General features: G+C 48.2%; 1 protein-coding gene across 2 annotated transcripts in view; it reads right to left on the bottom strand.

Moving 5' to 3' along the window:
• The window catches only part of LOC146695013 (spectrin beta chain, non-erythrocytic 1), a 100521-nt gene that overhangs the window by 60885 nt on the left and 24665 nt on the right, over nt 1-14971 (bottom strand). Inside the window, exons 1-2 of one of the 2 annotated variants that reach the window (XM_085476930.1) lie at nt 9329-9347; nt 5719-6005 (exon numbers count right to left, since the gene is read on the bottom strand). In XM_085476930.1, coding sequence (XP_085333056.1) covers nt 5719-5866 — 148 coding nt within the window. In that variant the 5' untranslated portion in view covers nt 5867-6005; nt 9329-9347. Of the gene's footprint in view, nt 1-5718; nt 6006-9328; nt 9348-14971 lie in introns of those variants that run through there. The other variant, XM_085476929.1, reaches the window with a different exon arrangement.

The raw sequence follows: 14971 nt of genomic DNA on the forward strand, positions 1-14971 counted from the left end.
TTTTTGTAGGATCTACCTTACAGTATAAAGCACCTTGAGGCGACTGTTGTTGTGATTTGGTGCTGTGTAAATAAAACTGAACTGAACCTTGTTCTGGATGATGCTGATTTATGGTTTTAAGCCCAGGAAGATTCGCTGTGCTCCGTGTTACAGCTGGTGAAGACTAGCTATGGTAACAAACAGTTCCTCTTTAAACTGTTATTCCCATAAAGTGTGAGAGTTTTACAGTATTTAATCAGCGTCACAGTAAACTGATGTGATGAACGGTGAGAGCAGACACAAGAAAGCTGCTGAAGTAGTGACTTCTCCCCTCAGTTTAAATGTTAAAGACCCAAACACAACAGTGTACACATTCGTGGCGACCGTGGCTCAGGGGGTTGGGAATTGCATCTTTAACTGGAAGGTCGCCGGTTCGATCCCTGGGCTCTCTGTCCTGGTCGTTGTGTCCTTGGGCAAGACACTTTACCCTGCTTGCTTACTGGTGTTGGCCAGAGGGGCCGATGGCGCGATATGGCAGCCTCGCTTCTGTCAGTCTGCCCCAGGGCAGCTGTGGCTACAACTGTAGCTGCCTCCACCAGTGTGTGAATGTGAGAGTGAATGAATAGTGGAATTGTAAAGCGCTTTGGGTGCCTTGAAAAGCGCTATATCAATCCACTCCATTATTATTATTATTCAAACCCATCTGGGCCCAACCCGGGCCACCTACTGCTCTGTTACGAGCTAGGCCCGATGTGTGGCCCACCTTCAGCAGAGGGGATGCAAACAGGAAGTCCTTCATGATTAATTTAAGAGCGTGAAACAAAGTCGTACTAAAAAGGGAAAAAGACAAGGGGGGGGGGGGGGTGATCTTAAACATGAACGAAGGGAAAATCCAGACAGAAAACACGAAACACAGAAAGTTTAGTTTCACTTTGAAACCACACACGTTTTAAAAAAAAAAAAAAAAAAACCAGACACACCAACATTCCCAGCATTCCTGCATCCAGCCCCCCGAACAGGAAGAGAGCGCGTGTGTGTGTTTGTGTCTCTGTGGGGAACCTGGACTGCTCCTGGTTCTCATTACTGTGGGGCTGGGTGAGTCTCTGCCACTTTAAAGCTTCAGTCCTCGTGTGAAACTTTTCCATAAACAGCTCCAACAGTAAACTCAGATCATTCATAATCACCAGTTTAACCTTCAGTCAGGCTTTAAATCAGGAGAGCAACAGGTAACTTCACAGAACCAGAATCAGCTCTGACAGGTCAGATGGAGGGAAATGATCCCCTGTGGAGACCCTGGCAGGGAACAGCCAGCAGCAGCAGCAGCAGCAGCAGCAGCAGCAGCAGCAGCAGCAGCAGCAGCGTACAGGCACAGCACGTTTTAATAACTCGTCTGTTTGAACTGGACTGAAGCACGTGCTAGTGAAAGTCTGAGAGCGGCACCAACCATTTGTCTCCTGCTGCATGAAGGAAACACACCTCGGTCACCAACAACCTAAAGGTCACAGCTCTGTTTGTGGGAGCAGACGCTGTTTGTTGGGACTGTTAATAGGGAGGAGCCTCAGCAGCAGCGTGACATCACAGTACAGCCGCATATCAGAAATCATACGATCGTCAATGCTGAACATTATACTGATCCATGTGAGCCGGAAGAATGACCACACACACACACACACTCTCCTTCTGTTCATTGTAAGCAGATCTGCCTGCGTTTCCATGGTGACTGGCGGTTTTGTGTTTCCCAGGATATCATATGGAGGCGAAACACAGTTGGCCACACACACACACACACACACACACACACACACACACACACACACACACACTCTGAGGTTCCAGCTTCAGCTTTCAGGTGAACTGTTGAAGGTTTAATTGGCTGAAGTCATGTTTTATTAGAACTGCGACGACCAATCATCTCACAGCACCGACTGCAGTTTCAGTCTGATTCATCACACACACACACACACACACCTGTTATTTGACACATTTCATGAGTTTGTGCTGCACAAACACAAACTTCAGTTTCTGTGCCAAATATTTTCTCACTCGTCTTCCTTCCCTTGACTCCTTGCTTCGATCCCTACTTCACTTTTATTCCTGTATGATTTCATGTCCCTCCTTCCTTCCTACTCTATCCTCTGTTCCTACTTCACTTTACTTCATTTCCTTTCTTCATCACGACCCCGCTCTCTTTCTCTCCTTGACGTTACCTTTGATTTGGCTTCCTACCTTCATAACCTTTCTGTTTGCTCTCCCATTTCCTTCTGTCCTTCCCTCCTCATTAATCCTCCATGTGGAGAATGCAGATCAGTTACTGAAACCACAAAAACTACGACTGCTGCCACACACACACACACAGTCGTGTTTTCATATCTCTGTGGGGACATCTACTTGACATAATGCTTTCCTAGTCCCCCTAATCCTAACGATAGCCTAACCCTGACACTAAAACCACATTATGAGTCTAAAAAATGCCTTCAAACCCATGAAGAGCGGCATTTTGGCCCCCACGAGTAAAGTAAACTTCCAATTTTCGGCCCCCACAAAGATATGTAAACATCACACACACACACACACACACACACACACGCCTGCTGAGCTCAGCACGAAGAGGAAGAGGCTGCAGAGGAAGGAGGAGCCGAGTGCATGTGACAGACCATCATCTTCCTCTGCCAACAGATCACATGGGATCATCTTCATCACACAGAGGTCTCACTGAGCAGACTGAAGACTGTGTGCTGCTAAAACTTCACTGAATGTTCAAAGATTAAATCTAAAGAACTGAAGGATTTATACATTTTTGGCATACACAGTCTTATTTCCTTTCCTTCTCCCTCTTTCCTTCCTTTCTACCTTTGGTTCCTCCCTTTCTTACCTCCCTCATCTTCATCACCTCTCTTTATTCAGGCACACATGAGACAAGACCGGCCCCGCCCTCACAGACCATCGTCTTCCTCTCTCCAGTGGTACTATGGCTCATTCGTGGACTCTCACAGGGCAGCTTTGCATGATTCACAGCTCAAACTAATCCTTCTTTACCTGACCCCAGCCCTGACTGCAGCTGCTCAGGTAGTCCTGTGAAGCCAGCTGTTTTAGCTCCTCCCCCTTTCAGGCTGCACTTGTATTCTGATTTCAGAACTTTTGTTTTATCTGAGCATAACAAGCACGATGGAATTTTTATTGACCATTTAAGCACACACACACACACACACACACACACACACAGACACACACCTGCATATTTAACACTGGTGTGAATTATTTAGTGCCGTGTGATGCTCCTGCAGCAGTCGGCCTTCAGAGTAAAACAGCTTCAGTTACTGTGACACGTTTACAATCAGCCCCGAGCCGCGGCCGGTTTAACCACAGTCCACTCCATGAAACAGACACATTTAAACTCAGAGGACTCAAAAAGTCCTCGTCTGTGCACAAAACATTCATTTCGCTTCCTATTTATTTAGAAGCATCTAAACATTTACCGTCCAGACCAGCCGCCGAGCGGAGGCGGGCAGAGCGACACAAGCTTCTGACTTCGTTCCAGCTGATTTATGGGAATGTTGGATTTTAAAAATCACCAAATATCAGAATAACCCTGCGTCAGGCCTCTTTCCACAATCAGATGATGGGATTTTCCCCAAAGACCACCCCGACAGCTTCATACCTCACAGAGTAGGAGTGAAACGATAGAAACGATATAAATTTGGCCAACGATAGATTTTGACTATAACGCTCTATTGCGATAGCGCATGTTGATGATGTCATCAAACTGCGCCTGTTTCGGTCGAAAGCATCGCAGCGGCTACAACCATTATCATCTGCAAATTATGGCGGGCGACAGTCACAGCAAAGAGATGAAGCACTTTTGAAATATGGGGAAAGCCAAAAACTGCGCTTCCTCCACTTCCGTAACATTGATTCATTAATGTTGAATTCTCTCGCAGCTGCTCTGTTCCCATGTTGTTGCAGTATATTAATGACCAACCTCGTATTGTGGATGAATAATCTCAGTTGTTCTCCTGACTGAAGTTTGGCCCGTGTACAGCATCCTGCTATGCGATTGCATTTGTCCCAAACCACCAGAATCCGTCACGTTAACTTTTATCGAGTGGAAGAAAAAGTTGGCTTCATCCTCCAGCTTCACTGTGCTAATGTTATGCTAACATAGCTGTGTCGCTAGCAATCATGTAGCACAACATTATATACCAGGTAGTCCAACTTCAGTAACCCTGCAAACGCCACTGCTGTTTAGTTTCCTGTCTTCATTTATGTTGGAAGTGGTAGCAGAGCTGTACGTTTGAATTAGTTTCAAAAATCTATCAGTCAGAACATGGTATGAAATGTTTAGGTGGAAACTAGCGAGCTAACTTCCTGCTAACTTCTAACTCCGTTAAATTTAATAACTTCTGTTTTCATGGATGCATGGATGTTAAACTTAATTGTTACACCTGGTAAAGCAGCAACGCTGATGATTTTATTAAAGATGAAAGAATTTAGACCGTTTTTAACTCTCAGTGTTCGTTTGACTTTGGGACCTGAAGCGGACGGAGTTTTGGACCCAGATTACTCTGAAGCTCCTCCCTACGGCAGCCGTAATGCTCTGACAATCCATCAAACAGTGCGGCTTACCAAAGCTGTACTAAAACATTTTTAACAGATTTCTGCAGCCAAAATCTGTTCGAGGTCAGTAAGCACAACCAGAATCCATACATAAGGCACACTGTCGATTTTTGACAAAATTAAAGGATTTTAAGTCCTTATAGTGTGGGAAATATGTTATACAGAAGAAAAGAATATATCGCGATATATATCGTTACCGCACATGCTTCAAATTATATCTCGATATGAATTTTAGGCCATATTGCCCAGCCCTATCACAGAGTATGTCTTTTTGGTCATTTCGGGCTCAGTTTGGAAACTTTTGTGGTTCAGACGTCATGAACTCACATTTGGCTAATTTAAGGTGGAGCTGTGGCTGAACGCTGGCGACCAGAGTCGACACAAGTCAACAGGCACAAAAGTGGCCCAAAGAAAACTGAAATACGGTTGAATTTAAACCATTACTGAAGCTTCTCCGATTTTATGCTAATAATTACACCGAACTATGTCTTCATACACTGAAAACAACATGAAGTCATCAGCCTGCGAGCTGGAGTCACGGTGGGGGCGTGGGGGGGCAGATTATTTGGTTGCTGTGTGTCCGTGACATTTGGCTCCAGCTCCGCCCGGATGCTTCGCTCGCCTCGTGAAGCGGCAGGCCGGCGTTCACCGAGCGACAAACCAGGAACCTAAAACTGTAAACTGCTCCACATCAGACGGCACGAGCCAGAAAAATAGAAACAGCAGTAAAACCCAATCTGGAGGTTTCCAGCCTCCATCTTTATGGTGGAGACCTGAGCCTGCACATGTGAGATACAGGAAACGTTTGTGCAGACGTCTGCCTCACTGCAACATGAAAACTGCATTTTAGCCACTCAGCTGCTGTTCATTGGGGCTGGCTTACAGCGCCCTCTGCTGCACCTCCAGCTGAACTGCAGCCGCTTCACTAACAGGAGGGAGAGCGCTCGCTGAGGAGGACTCAGGTGTTTCTGTGCTGGACCCACAAACAGTGCGGCGACTCTGAGCTTCAGATCCAGACTGATCAGCCGCTCTGAAGCGTCCCAGGTTTGATCTCTAATGGTTTTATAAAAGTGGCAGGTGTGACATCATCATCATCAGCTGTCAGGGATGTGAACGGCGTCCTACCTGCCAGGGCTTTGATTCGCGAGCGCTCGAAGAGGCGTGCCGAGCTGTTCTCGTTGTCCCAGTCGTCGGCGTCCCAGCGGTTGTTGACGCCATCGTTGTACTGCTGCTGGATCTCCATGTGGTCGTACTCCGCCGCTACCGACGTCATCTTGACCTCCCCGTGGCTCCACCTCCGCCTCCCCCGCTGGCTTCGAGTCCGTTCACCTGCTGCCTGCTGCTGATCACGCCGGACGCTCGCACACGCTCAGACCGGCTCTGGCTGGCAGGCCGAGATCACTTTAGGAAACCTGCGGGAGGGAAAACGGAGAGAACGAGGTGAGAAACGATGAACTCATAATCAGCTTTATTAAAGAACAGCTGACGGCTGATTGGACAAATATTTATGATTATCACAAACGAGGTCAGACGAGGCCACGCCTCTTCCCCTCGCCCCGATGACCACAGAAGATCAAAACTGCAGAAGGCGGCGGATAAACAAACAGGACGGGGTGTGCAGCACACGCCGTTGTACGCTCATGTCAAAATGCACTCAGTGTTTGTGGGCGTGCACGCTCGGGACAAAACATAGACGCTACAGAAGAGTCTGGCAGGACGTGACCTGTCTGTGGGGCGTGCACTTATCGATCAGAGCGTGGAGTCTGCAGAGGAAACCAACGCCGGCGTTTTGTGTTCGTGCATTGGTGAGAAACACTGAGCTGTGATTAAAGCAGCACAGACACTCTGCTGCTCTCTCAGCCGCTGAGGAAGGTGGTCACATGACTGTGCCTTCTGCTCCACGATTGGCTGAAGACCACCCAACCTCCCTTTGAACAGAACAGTTTCTAAGCTAGAAGAAGGGCGCCTCCTCCTGGTCACAACACGTTACTACAACATCTGAGAAACAAACACACACTGTGAACGCATCAGAGCAGTGAGGCGTTCAGTGACCAGCTCCAACATTCTCACTAACACTAATCTGTAGTTTAAAAGGTTGTGAACGATTTCATTTATGAGCAGATCGCTCCTGTCAGTAAAGTCTACAGATAGGAAGTCTGTGCTTCAATGCAACATGTGATCTACCTGTGCAGGTAAACACAGGAGCGACTCAGCGCAGGCGGTCCTGCAGTCATCAGCATGACTCTGAGATGGCGTTTAACTAACCACGACCTCAGCGGTTCACCCAAAGCAGGGAAACCTCAGACCTGAGCCGTCAGTCACATCTGTCTCCAGAGGTGCGCCATGTGACCAGCTGCTGGACACCGAGAGCTTCAGCACGTAATAAATGAATGAATGAGTTACAGCTGAGCCACCGTCTGAACCGTGAGCATGTCAGAGGTCAGAGGTCAGCTCAGGTTTCATAACACGAACAGAAATCTGGTGGAAACAAACAGACGTGAGGCTCACTGCTTTAATGTGAGGAAAACAGGAAAGTTTGAGATGCAAACTGTGATTTTACCCTTTAAGTTTATTATTTTCACTTTAATTAATCTTTGACAAAAAATAGATTAAAATTGAAATAAACTTATAAGTAACATCTTAAATAAAAATTTGACAGACGTCAGCACTTCTGCTCTCTGATTGGCTGCACTCCGTCCCATCCTCCTCACACTGCGGTCAATTCAAACGTCTCTACTCTGCATCACACCACAGGTTCCCTCTGGCTCCGCCTACTGAAGACCAACTCAACCAATGAAATTATTCTGAGTCTGTTTTCCCTGCAGAGTGTGTGTGTGTGTGTGTGTGTGTGTTGCTTGTGTTGCTACGCTAAAAATACGACACAACTGGGACCCCGTGTGTGTGTGCATGAGTGAGTGTGTGCGCGCGCAGAGTGAAGCTAACAATGTGCACTCAGACAGAAGCAATAACACACACACACACACACACGGAGTCATGACAACAGTTTTTAGTAAGTGTGTCACTGCAGGGCAGCAGACTGAGTGAGGAGCTGAGAGACGCTGAGCTGCAGGATGAAACTGAAGCTGCTGTTTCATAATCTGGTAACAATCATCATCACCATGATCATTAATCCGCAGACACTCGAATGCATCACGCGTTGGCGGTTCAGCTTCGGGGACGCGGCAGGAAGCTTTCGTGTCTTTAAGCAGTGAAAACGTCCATCCTGGCGGCCGCAGCGATGGACGCGCTGCACGTGAAATGTGTTTGTTTGCTGAGGCTGTGCAGTTGGATGAGTTTAAAAAGTCTCCGGCCAGGCAGGTGACCACACACCTGACTGAGAGCGAGGTTTGGCTGCACGCAGATGATGGTGACTACGTTCCTGCTGCAGCGATAGGTCAAAGTTCAGGGGCTGAGGAAGGCAAAGCTGTGAGTAAGGATGCCGGGAATCGGGCCAGCGCGCGGGAAACTGAAGGTCTGCTGCAGGTCAGCGTGTGAAAGCTGCCAGCAGCAGAAAGAACGAGGCGACGGGAAGAGCCGAACCTTCTCAGGAGGATATTTATAGCCCGGAGAGAGGACGACCCTGGCTGGGAACAGGAAGTACAGAAATAGAGATGACGGGGCGGAAAAATTCAGACTTTTTACACTTTTAAGAATTTTGTGTTGTAGCTTTTCCTCATTAAATCTGATATGAGGGATGTTAAAAAGTGAGGTCAGCAGTCGAGACAAATGCCCTGCTGGAGCCTACATTTCCCATCATGCAGCTTCACATGAATCCAGCACGTGTGCCTCATTTCTGAGCATCTTTTTCCCTTTTCTCTCCTCTCCATCTCTCGCCCACGTCCTCCTCCCACCTCTCTCACCCTCCCAGCATCCTTCACTACAATTACCTCCTGTTGAAGCTCGCCTCGGCTTTCTTTCTGACGAAAGCTGTCAAGTGCAGCCCCCCCTCCGCCCACACCTCTGTCACACTGTGACTGTAGGGTTTTTGGTTTTAACCTGAGACCTCTGCAGACATCGGTAATCCTACACAGGATGTGATTGTGCTTTTAAGGGCAAAGAATAAAACTGGACGGTCAGGAGACGTCGGCCACATGTGTGAACGAGGAAGATTAAAAATATAAAAATTATCTGAGGGTTTACGGACGAGCAAAGACTAAGAACTCAAAGAATCGAATTAAAATCAGCTGAAACTGTAAAGCCGAGTGGACGACAAACCGCCACCCGTGTGTCACGCTTTTAAAGGTCCAACAATCAGACATGAAGTCACAGAGTTTGTGTTTGGCTTCAATAAACGAGGCCTACCTCATACACCACCCCGGGGTGTCCTGTGACACAGGTGGATGAGCACTGATCTGAGGTCAGAGCGTGCACGGCTCGTTCCGTCTCCGAATGAGAACGAAGGAGGAGCGCGGCTCGACTTGGAGTCGAGTCCTAAATCTGCTGCTGTGGGAGAAATAAACTCCTCTCCCTCCTCTTCACACGTTTCTGTTCCTGAACCAGCAACAAGCAAACATCATCCTCTCCACCTGCTCCACCCGAGAAGCTGCTGCTGGAGTAACAACAACAAAATGTAATGAAAGCTGAGAAACCTCCAGTAACTAAAACACATTCTAACACGTCCAAGTCCTTCGCTTTGCTTTCACGCCGTTTAACCACGCTGAGAATCCCTCGCCGACTCAAACGATGTTGAGCCCAGTAAGAACCCGTCACGGTCTCGTACACGGGTGCGTCTCACCTTTTCCTGAGGCCGGTCAGAGGCAACATTAAAGCTGCTTCGTTTTCTTTCATACGTGCAGAGAACCAGAAACCACACAGCATCGTTTCCTTTCAAAATAAAGGCACGACCTGCTCCTCTGAGTGGACGACTGAATGTTATTTACTACACTCTATTCTGCACTGAAAGACGGGCAAAAAACACACGTTGCCATGGTTACGCTGCCCCAGCATGCAGCACGTGGGAGCCCACTCGTCACGGTGGCGACAGCGGCACAAAGACTCTCGGCTGAAGCTTCGGGAGGAGGAACGACCACACTGCCAGCGGAGCTAAATCACAGACGGCGGCGACAGGATAAAAGAACCCGCCCTGTCTGTGGAAACGAATCAAAGTTCAGGATTAGGAGTGGAAGTGGACCGGAGGCCCGCGGAGGTCACCGGCTCTCTTAGTCAGCAGCTTCGTCAGAGCTGCTGTGGACACAAGAGACCACAGGTCATGTGGTTCAATCAGCTGATTGATTGTTACTGAATCCTTTCATGAAAATAAAATTCAAACACTTCGTTGGCGTCTCGTCAGCGCACACCTGCTGTTACCTGATGAAGCTGAAAACAGATGGAAAAACAGACGACGCTCGTTTCGTTGTATTTTTAGCTCTGACAGTTTCACTATGCAAATATCAATAGTTCACCATGGCAACGCAAACCGGCAGAATCTCACTCTGCATTCAGACTCCTACGCAGGACAAGCTGCCGCCACGGCGCTCGCCCCGACCATGAACAGACGCACACCGACCGACGGCGGAGACCAGACTGGAACCACACGGACAGCAAAGACTCGAGTTTTCCAGTCGTGTCGGATCACCACAGACTTCCTCCACGACCGCGGGTCGGCACCAGAGCCAAACCTGAGCTGAGCAAGGTCACAAAGAAAACACACAGCAACAGGTGTGTGTGTGTGTGTGTGTGTGTGTGTGTGTGTGTGTGAGTGAGAGAGATTATCTGGGACATTCATGAGGCGGTGATCCATCACTCTCCTCTCTGCAGTCTCATGTAGGCCACACTGAGCAATGTGGGGCAGCAGCTATCCGACCCGACACCACCGAGGTCTGAGCAGAGCAGCGGCAGGAAGTCAGAGACACTGATTGGATGGAAGCTCGCACTTGGAATCAGGGACGGCGCCATTTTGGCTCCAGGTTTGAATGATTGCGCTCAGCTCTGTTCAGGTTCTGTTTCACTTATGATTTTATAAAAAGGTGCAAAGAAAACACGAGGAGCTCAACAGCACCGTGTGAACTCCATCCACAGCTCACAGCAGTGCTGGAGAAGCTGTGAGATGTTCGCCTTACAGACGTCCATAATCACAGCAGCTCGTCCAGCTGACTCCAGGTGTTCACGTCAGGGACATAACCTCTCTTTGATTGGACGGTCTCCGCTTTGGCTAATATAAAATTAGTTGTTGCATCTGAACATGTTTTACTCTTTGAACGGCGCTCACAGATCGAAGACGTTTGTTTTCTCGTAAACCTCCGCTCGATCTCACCTCCGTCTACATCGGAGGCGTCGCCCCCTGCTGCTCAGTACAAAGAATGCACGTGTCAGGTAAAACCAAAAACACTAAATAAATCCTCAGGCTAACTCGAGCCCGACTGATCAGTGGAGCCTGCTTTGATTAATGAGGAAACCATCCTGAATCTAATTAGTGACTCTGAGCCGGAGCCAGTAATTAGATTTTTGTTAGATTTGAGATAAGATGTCCTCGTAACGATTGAATCATCGCAAAGAGACGGCACACACAGATCCAGGCGGATGGATACATCACGCTGTCAGAGATGATCCGAGGACTCGCTGAAGTCTGACAGCAGGTGAGTTTAGACATCAGTGTCGGGTTTAACTAAACCAGCATCTGCTTTTGAGCCCAGGCGTCCCTGAGCTGCTTTCATGTCTCCTGCAGGAAGGAGTTAGTGAAGGTCTCAGGACAGCTCTGACAGTCATGCTTGTGATGTACACTGTAATCCGGTTATCTCATCCTGAGCAGACAAAGACCCTGAAGTCACACATAATTGGCCTGCACGAGAAATCATGCTGCACTAAAGGTCAGCAGAACCAGTTAGAGGAAGCCAGTGTGCTCCATCTTCTGAGGACAAGAAATGCTTCTGCATTAATGTGCAGAAGACTGAACGTTTCTATCTGGAACAAGGAGCTTTTGGACCGTTCGCCCTTTGATTGGCGCAGTTTTCAGACGTGAGCTGGAGTGGCGGGCGTCCTCTGCGCCGAGAGCCCGAGCACGGCCGAACGTGCGATTGTGTCCCAGCGTCAGCTTTCAGATAAGAAACAAACAGGGACACACGAACAGCGTCTGTGGGAGAAACAAAGACGGCATCGAGCGCCGCGTCCTGGCTCTTCCTGTTTAATTGTGACGTCCAATCAGAATCCTCCCGTGGAAGCGTCACCTCAGAGAAAGCGGAGTTTAAGCTGATCGTGCCTGAGGGAGCCGATTGGAGGACGCGCAGCACAAATATGACAGTTAAAGGGCAGGACACTGAGCATCTCCACTACGCTAATTAGGTTATCTGAGCCGTTAATAGAGTTAGAGGTTGCCATGGTTACGATGACTAATCAATGGGCCGCAGACAGCCCTGCTCACTTTTCACAATGACGGCTTCAAATGCAGGGAAGAAAATTCAGATTTGATCTGCTCTGTAAATGAGCTCGAGCTCAAACATAGCGGCCCGTCTACGCCTCGGCTCCTCGGATTAAACAAGGACGACTTTACACATTTAACACTCGAGTGCACACACGCACCCCAATCCTCCAATCACAGGTCCAGAATCAGCCGTTTCCAAAGCTCAACAGAAACATTTTGTCTGCAGCTTTGATCTAAAATCAGTCTGACGTCCAGACTTTTGGTGCAACGACAGAAAGACAGCGAGCTCTTTGTGAGACGAGCTTCAACCGCGGGACGCGTCAGGGTGGGCGGACCGTCACGAACACGAGGAGCGTACAGACCGGCTCCTCCCACAACGAGCTGATCCATCCAGGCTAACGCATGCGGACGACAGAGCGTGTGGATGCAGCAAAGCAGGAAGGACTTCAAGATCCAACTGCAATTTATTGTTTCTGTCCAATTCAAATTTTAGTCATTTATTAACGTTTTACCTGCTACAGGACCTTCATCGGTCACGTTTCTCAAAGTAAACTACAGCATCAGCATCCTACTTTATTTCAAACTACATCAGCAGGAAAAAAGACGGCTGCAGCTCCAGGTGTGCAGCGTGACGCGGTGTGGAAGCTGAATTATTAATAACGGCCACCAGGGGGCGGCACGTGAGGCTGCAACAAGCACTCCGGTCGTGTAGCAGCGACCCTCTGACCTGATGTCTCCAAACATATTGATGATGGACTCACGTGACCCACGCACCTTTTTGTAAACGTTTGTTATTCAGAGCGTCAAAAGGGAGGCTCGACCAGAAGATCCAGACAACAACAACAACAACAACAACAAGTCCCAGCACGTCAAAAAGAGAGAGGACGACTAAACTCCAGCCTGAATTCTGCAGCCAGGACAGTCTTTTACATTCAGTCTATTCCAGGATTATTTTTGTGTACGATTTAAATTTTCTGCACTGTAGCAACGTCGCGGCATCAAATATCTGCGGCTTGTTTAAGCAGTGAACTTGCCAGTTTAAGACAAATACATGATAACGGAGGATTATTTTGACCTGAGAGTCCTGCAGAGCTACTCTGGTGCAGTCCAGAAGCATGAAGCTGGAACACCTTTAAGGTGTTTGACAACCAGAGCACAGCTGAGTCTCCGCCTCCGTTTACCTGTGAGAAAAAACGTTTCGTTTCACCTTTTGATTCAGGTGTCTGACGCTCTGCAGTCCTCTGAGCAGCTATTTGTCCTTCCATCAGAGGACAAACAGCAACGCCAAGCCTGGACACACACACACACACACACACACACACACACACACACACACACACACACACACAAGCAGGGATCAATAATGACTCAGGCATAAAGGTCTGCCCCAGAACCACGTCGCCAGGGTTACATAAATTAAAGCACCTCTTTCAAAATAAAAGCTTTTCTAACTAAACGTTAATGCAGCAGTTTCACTTCGCCTGCGACGGTGCCGTCGGTGACTTAAAGCTACAAGAAGTGGAAGTAATATTTTCACGTTAAAGATGCAGATCTTTTAGCAGGGGTTTGCTGTTTTGTCACACTCACTGAGCAGCTCTTTAAATCCATCACAAGAATCACCCTAATGAAGGCAATAAACATCCTAAAGACTCAAATACCGCAGAACTACAGACTTCCTGGGCCCTGCAGAGCTTTCCCAGGAATCGTCACACCATCACCATAGACGTCCTTCAGGTGGACTGAAGGTAGGTGGCAAAAAAGGGAACACTGTGCATTTAGTGAACTTTAAAAATTGACCTTTAAACTGAGGTTCGTGTGTTTTTAGACTGTGATGCTCTTAGAAAAGCTGGCAGACAAGCAGAAGCCCCCAAATTGATCAGCCTGGAGTTTTGAGGCAGGGGTGGAGCTCCAAGGTGGGGACGGAGCTCTATCCATCAGGACTGAAGCTGATCTCCAGCATAAGCTATGAAACAGAAAACTGGTGAACACTAAAAACCTGACTGACTTCAGCAAAACCACAGAAACACATTTAAAAAAGAAAATGTCTAAAACCTGAAGCAGCAAACACGGAATCTGCACAGCTGACGAAGCCTTGAGCTACGGCGGGATTTCACTCGGGTCTGAAACTGGATGAGCCAAAACCATTCAGTCAGTTTCCGGGGCCCCTTTGCTCTGTCATGTGAGCGCACACACACACACACACACACACACACACACACAAGGGAATAAAGGGCTGAAAGCACAGGAATGTGTCAGCAGTCAGAGGAGATGAGATCACGAGAGAGAGCTGGGTGGGAGAATGAGAGAGGGCGAGTGAGCACATGAGTGAATGGGACAGCGAGAGAGAGACAGAGAGAGTAGGAAGGAAAAACTGAGACCCCCTTTTCCACCTGTTTAAAGACCCCGATCTGCATCTGGATCTCTTATCGGGAAAAGTCACGCGAGCTGATGGACACGTTCCTGCGATGACGATAAAACTGAAGCAAATCTAAAGCAGCTGTAAACAAAATTACCCACAATGCACGTCCACATACTGATCATGTGTTAATAGCAGGTGGTTCGATATAAGAGCAGTGACTCTGTCAGAGATCAGCACCAATATTCAGCTTCTTTTGATGGCTGACATCATTTTCCATCTGGTCACATGTCACAAGTAAGGGCCAATCAGCAGCGGCCCCGGGGAGAGACATTTGAAATGTGTCTTTTGTGTCTTCTTCGTTGGTCTTCAGTCCTCCGTGATATGTTGTGAATTCATTACTTGAGAACCAGCAGATGTTATTATCGTAGCGCTCCATATTTTGGTCCCAGTAACTTAAATGAGCGTTTTTGGTGTTTGAACCGCGCAGGCGTCCTTCCAGCTGACGCCGGCTGTTTGTGTTCCTCTTTGTGTTTCTGTCACTTTGATTTTCTCTGGACGCGCTTCAGTCGTCTCTGCCCGTTTGTTCTCCGTGAGAACCAATCGTCTGCAGCTTCACACCGACCTCGGCTAAACACAGCTAAAAAACAGTCCAATCAGAAAGC

The sequence above is a fragment of the Copadichromis virginalis genome, linkage group LG13 (genome assembly GCF_057382275.1).
Source record: "Copadichromis virginalis isolate Kocher_CV1m ecotype Utaka linkage group LG13, C_Virginalis_male_GT1.1, whole genome shotgun sequence".
In the NCBI taxonomy this organism is placed as follows: domain Eukaryota; kingdom Metazoa; phylum Chordata; class Actinopteri; order Cichliformes; family Cichlidae; genus Copadichromis; species Copadichromis virginalis.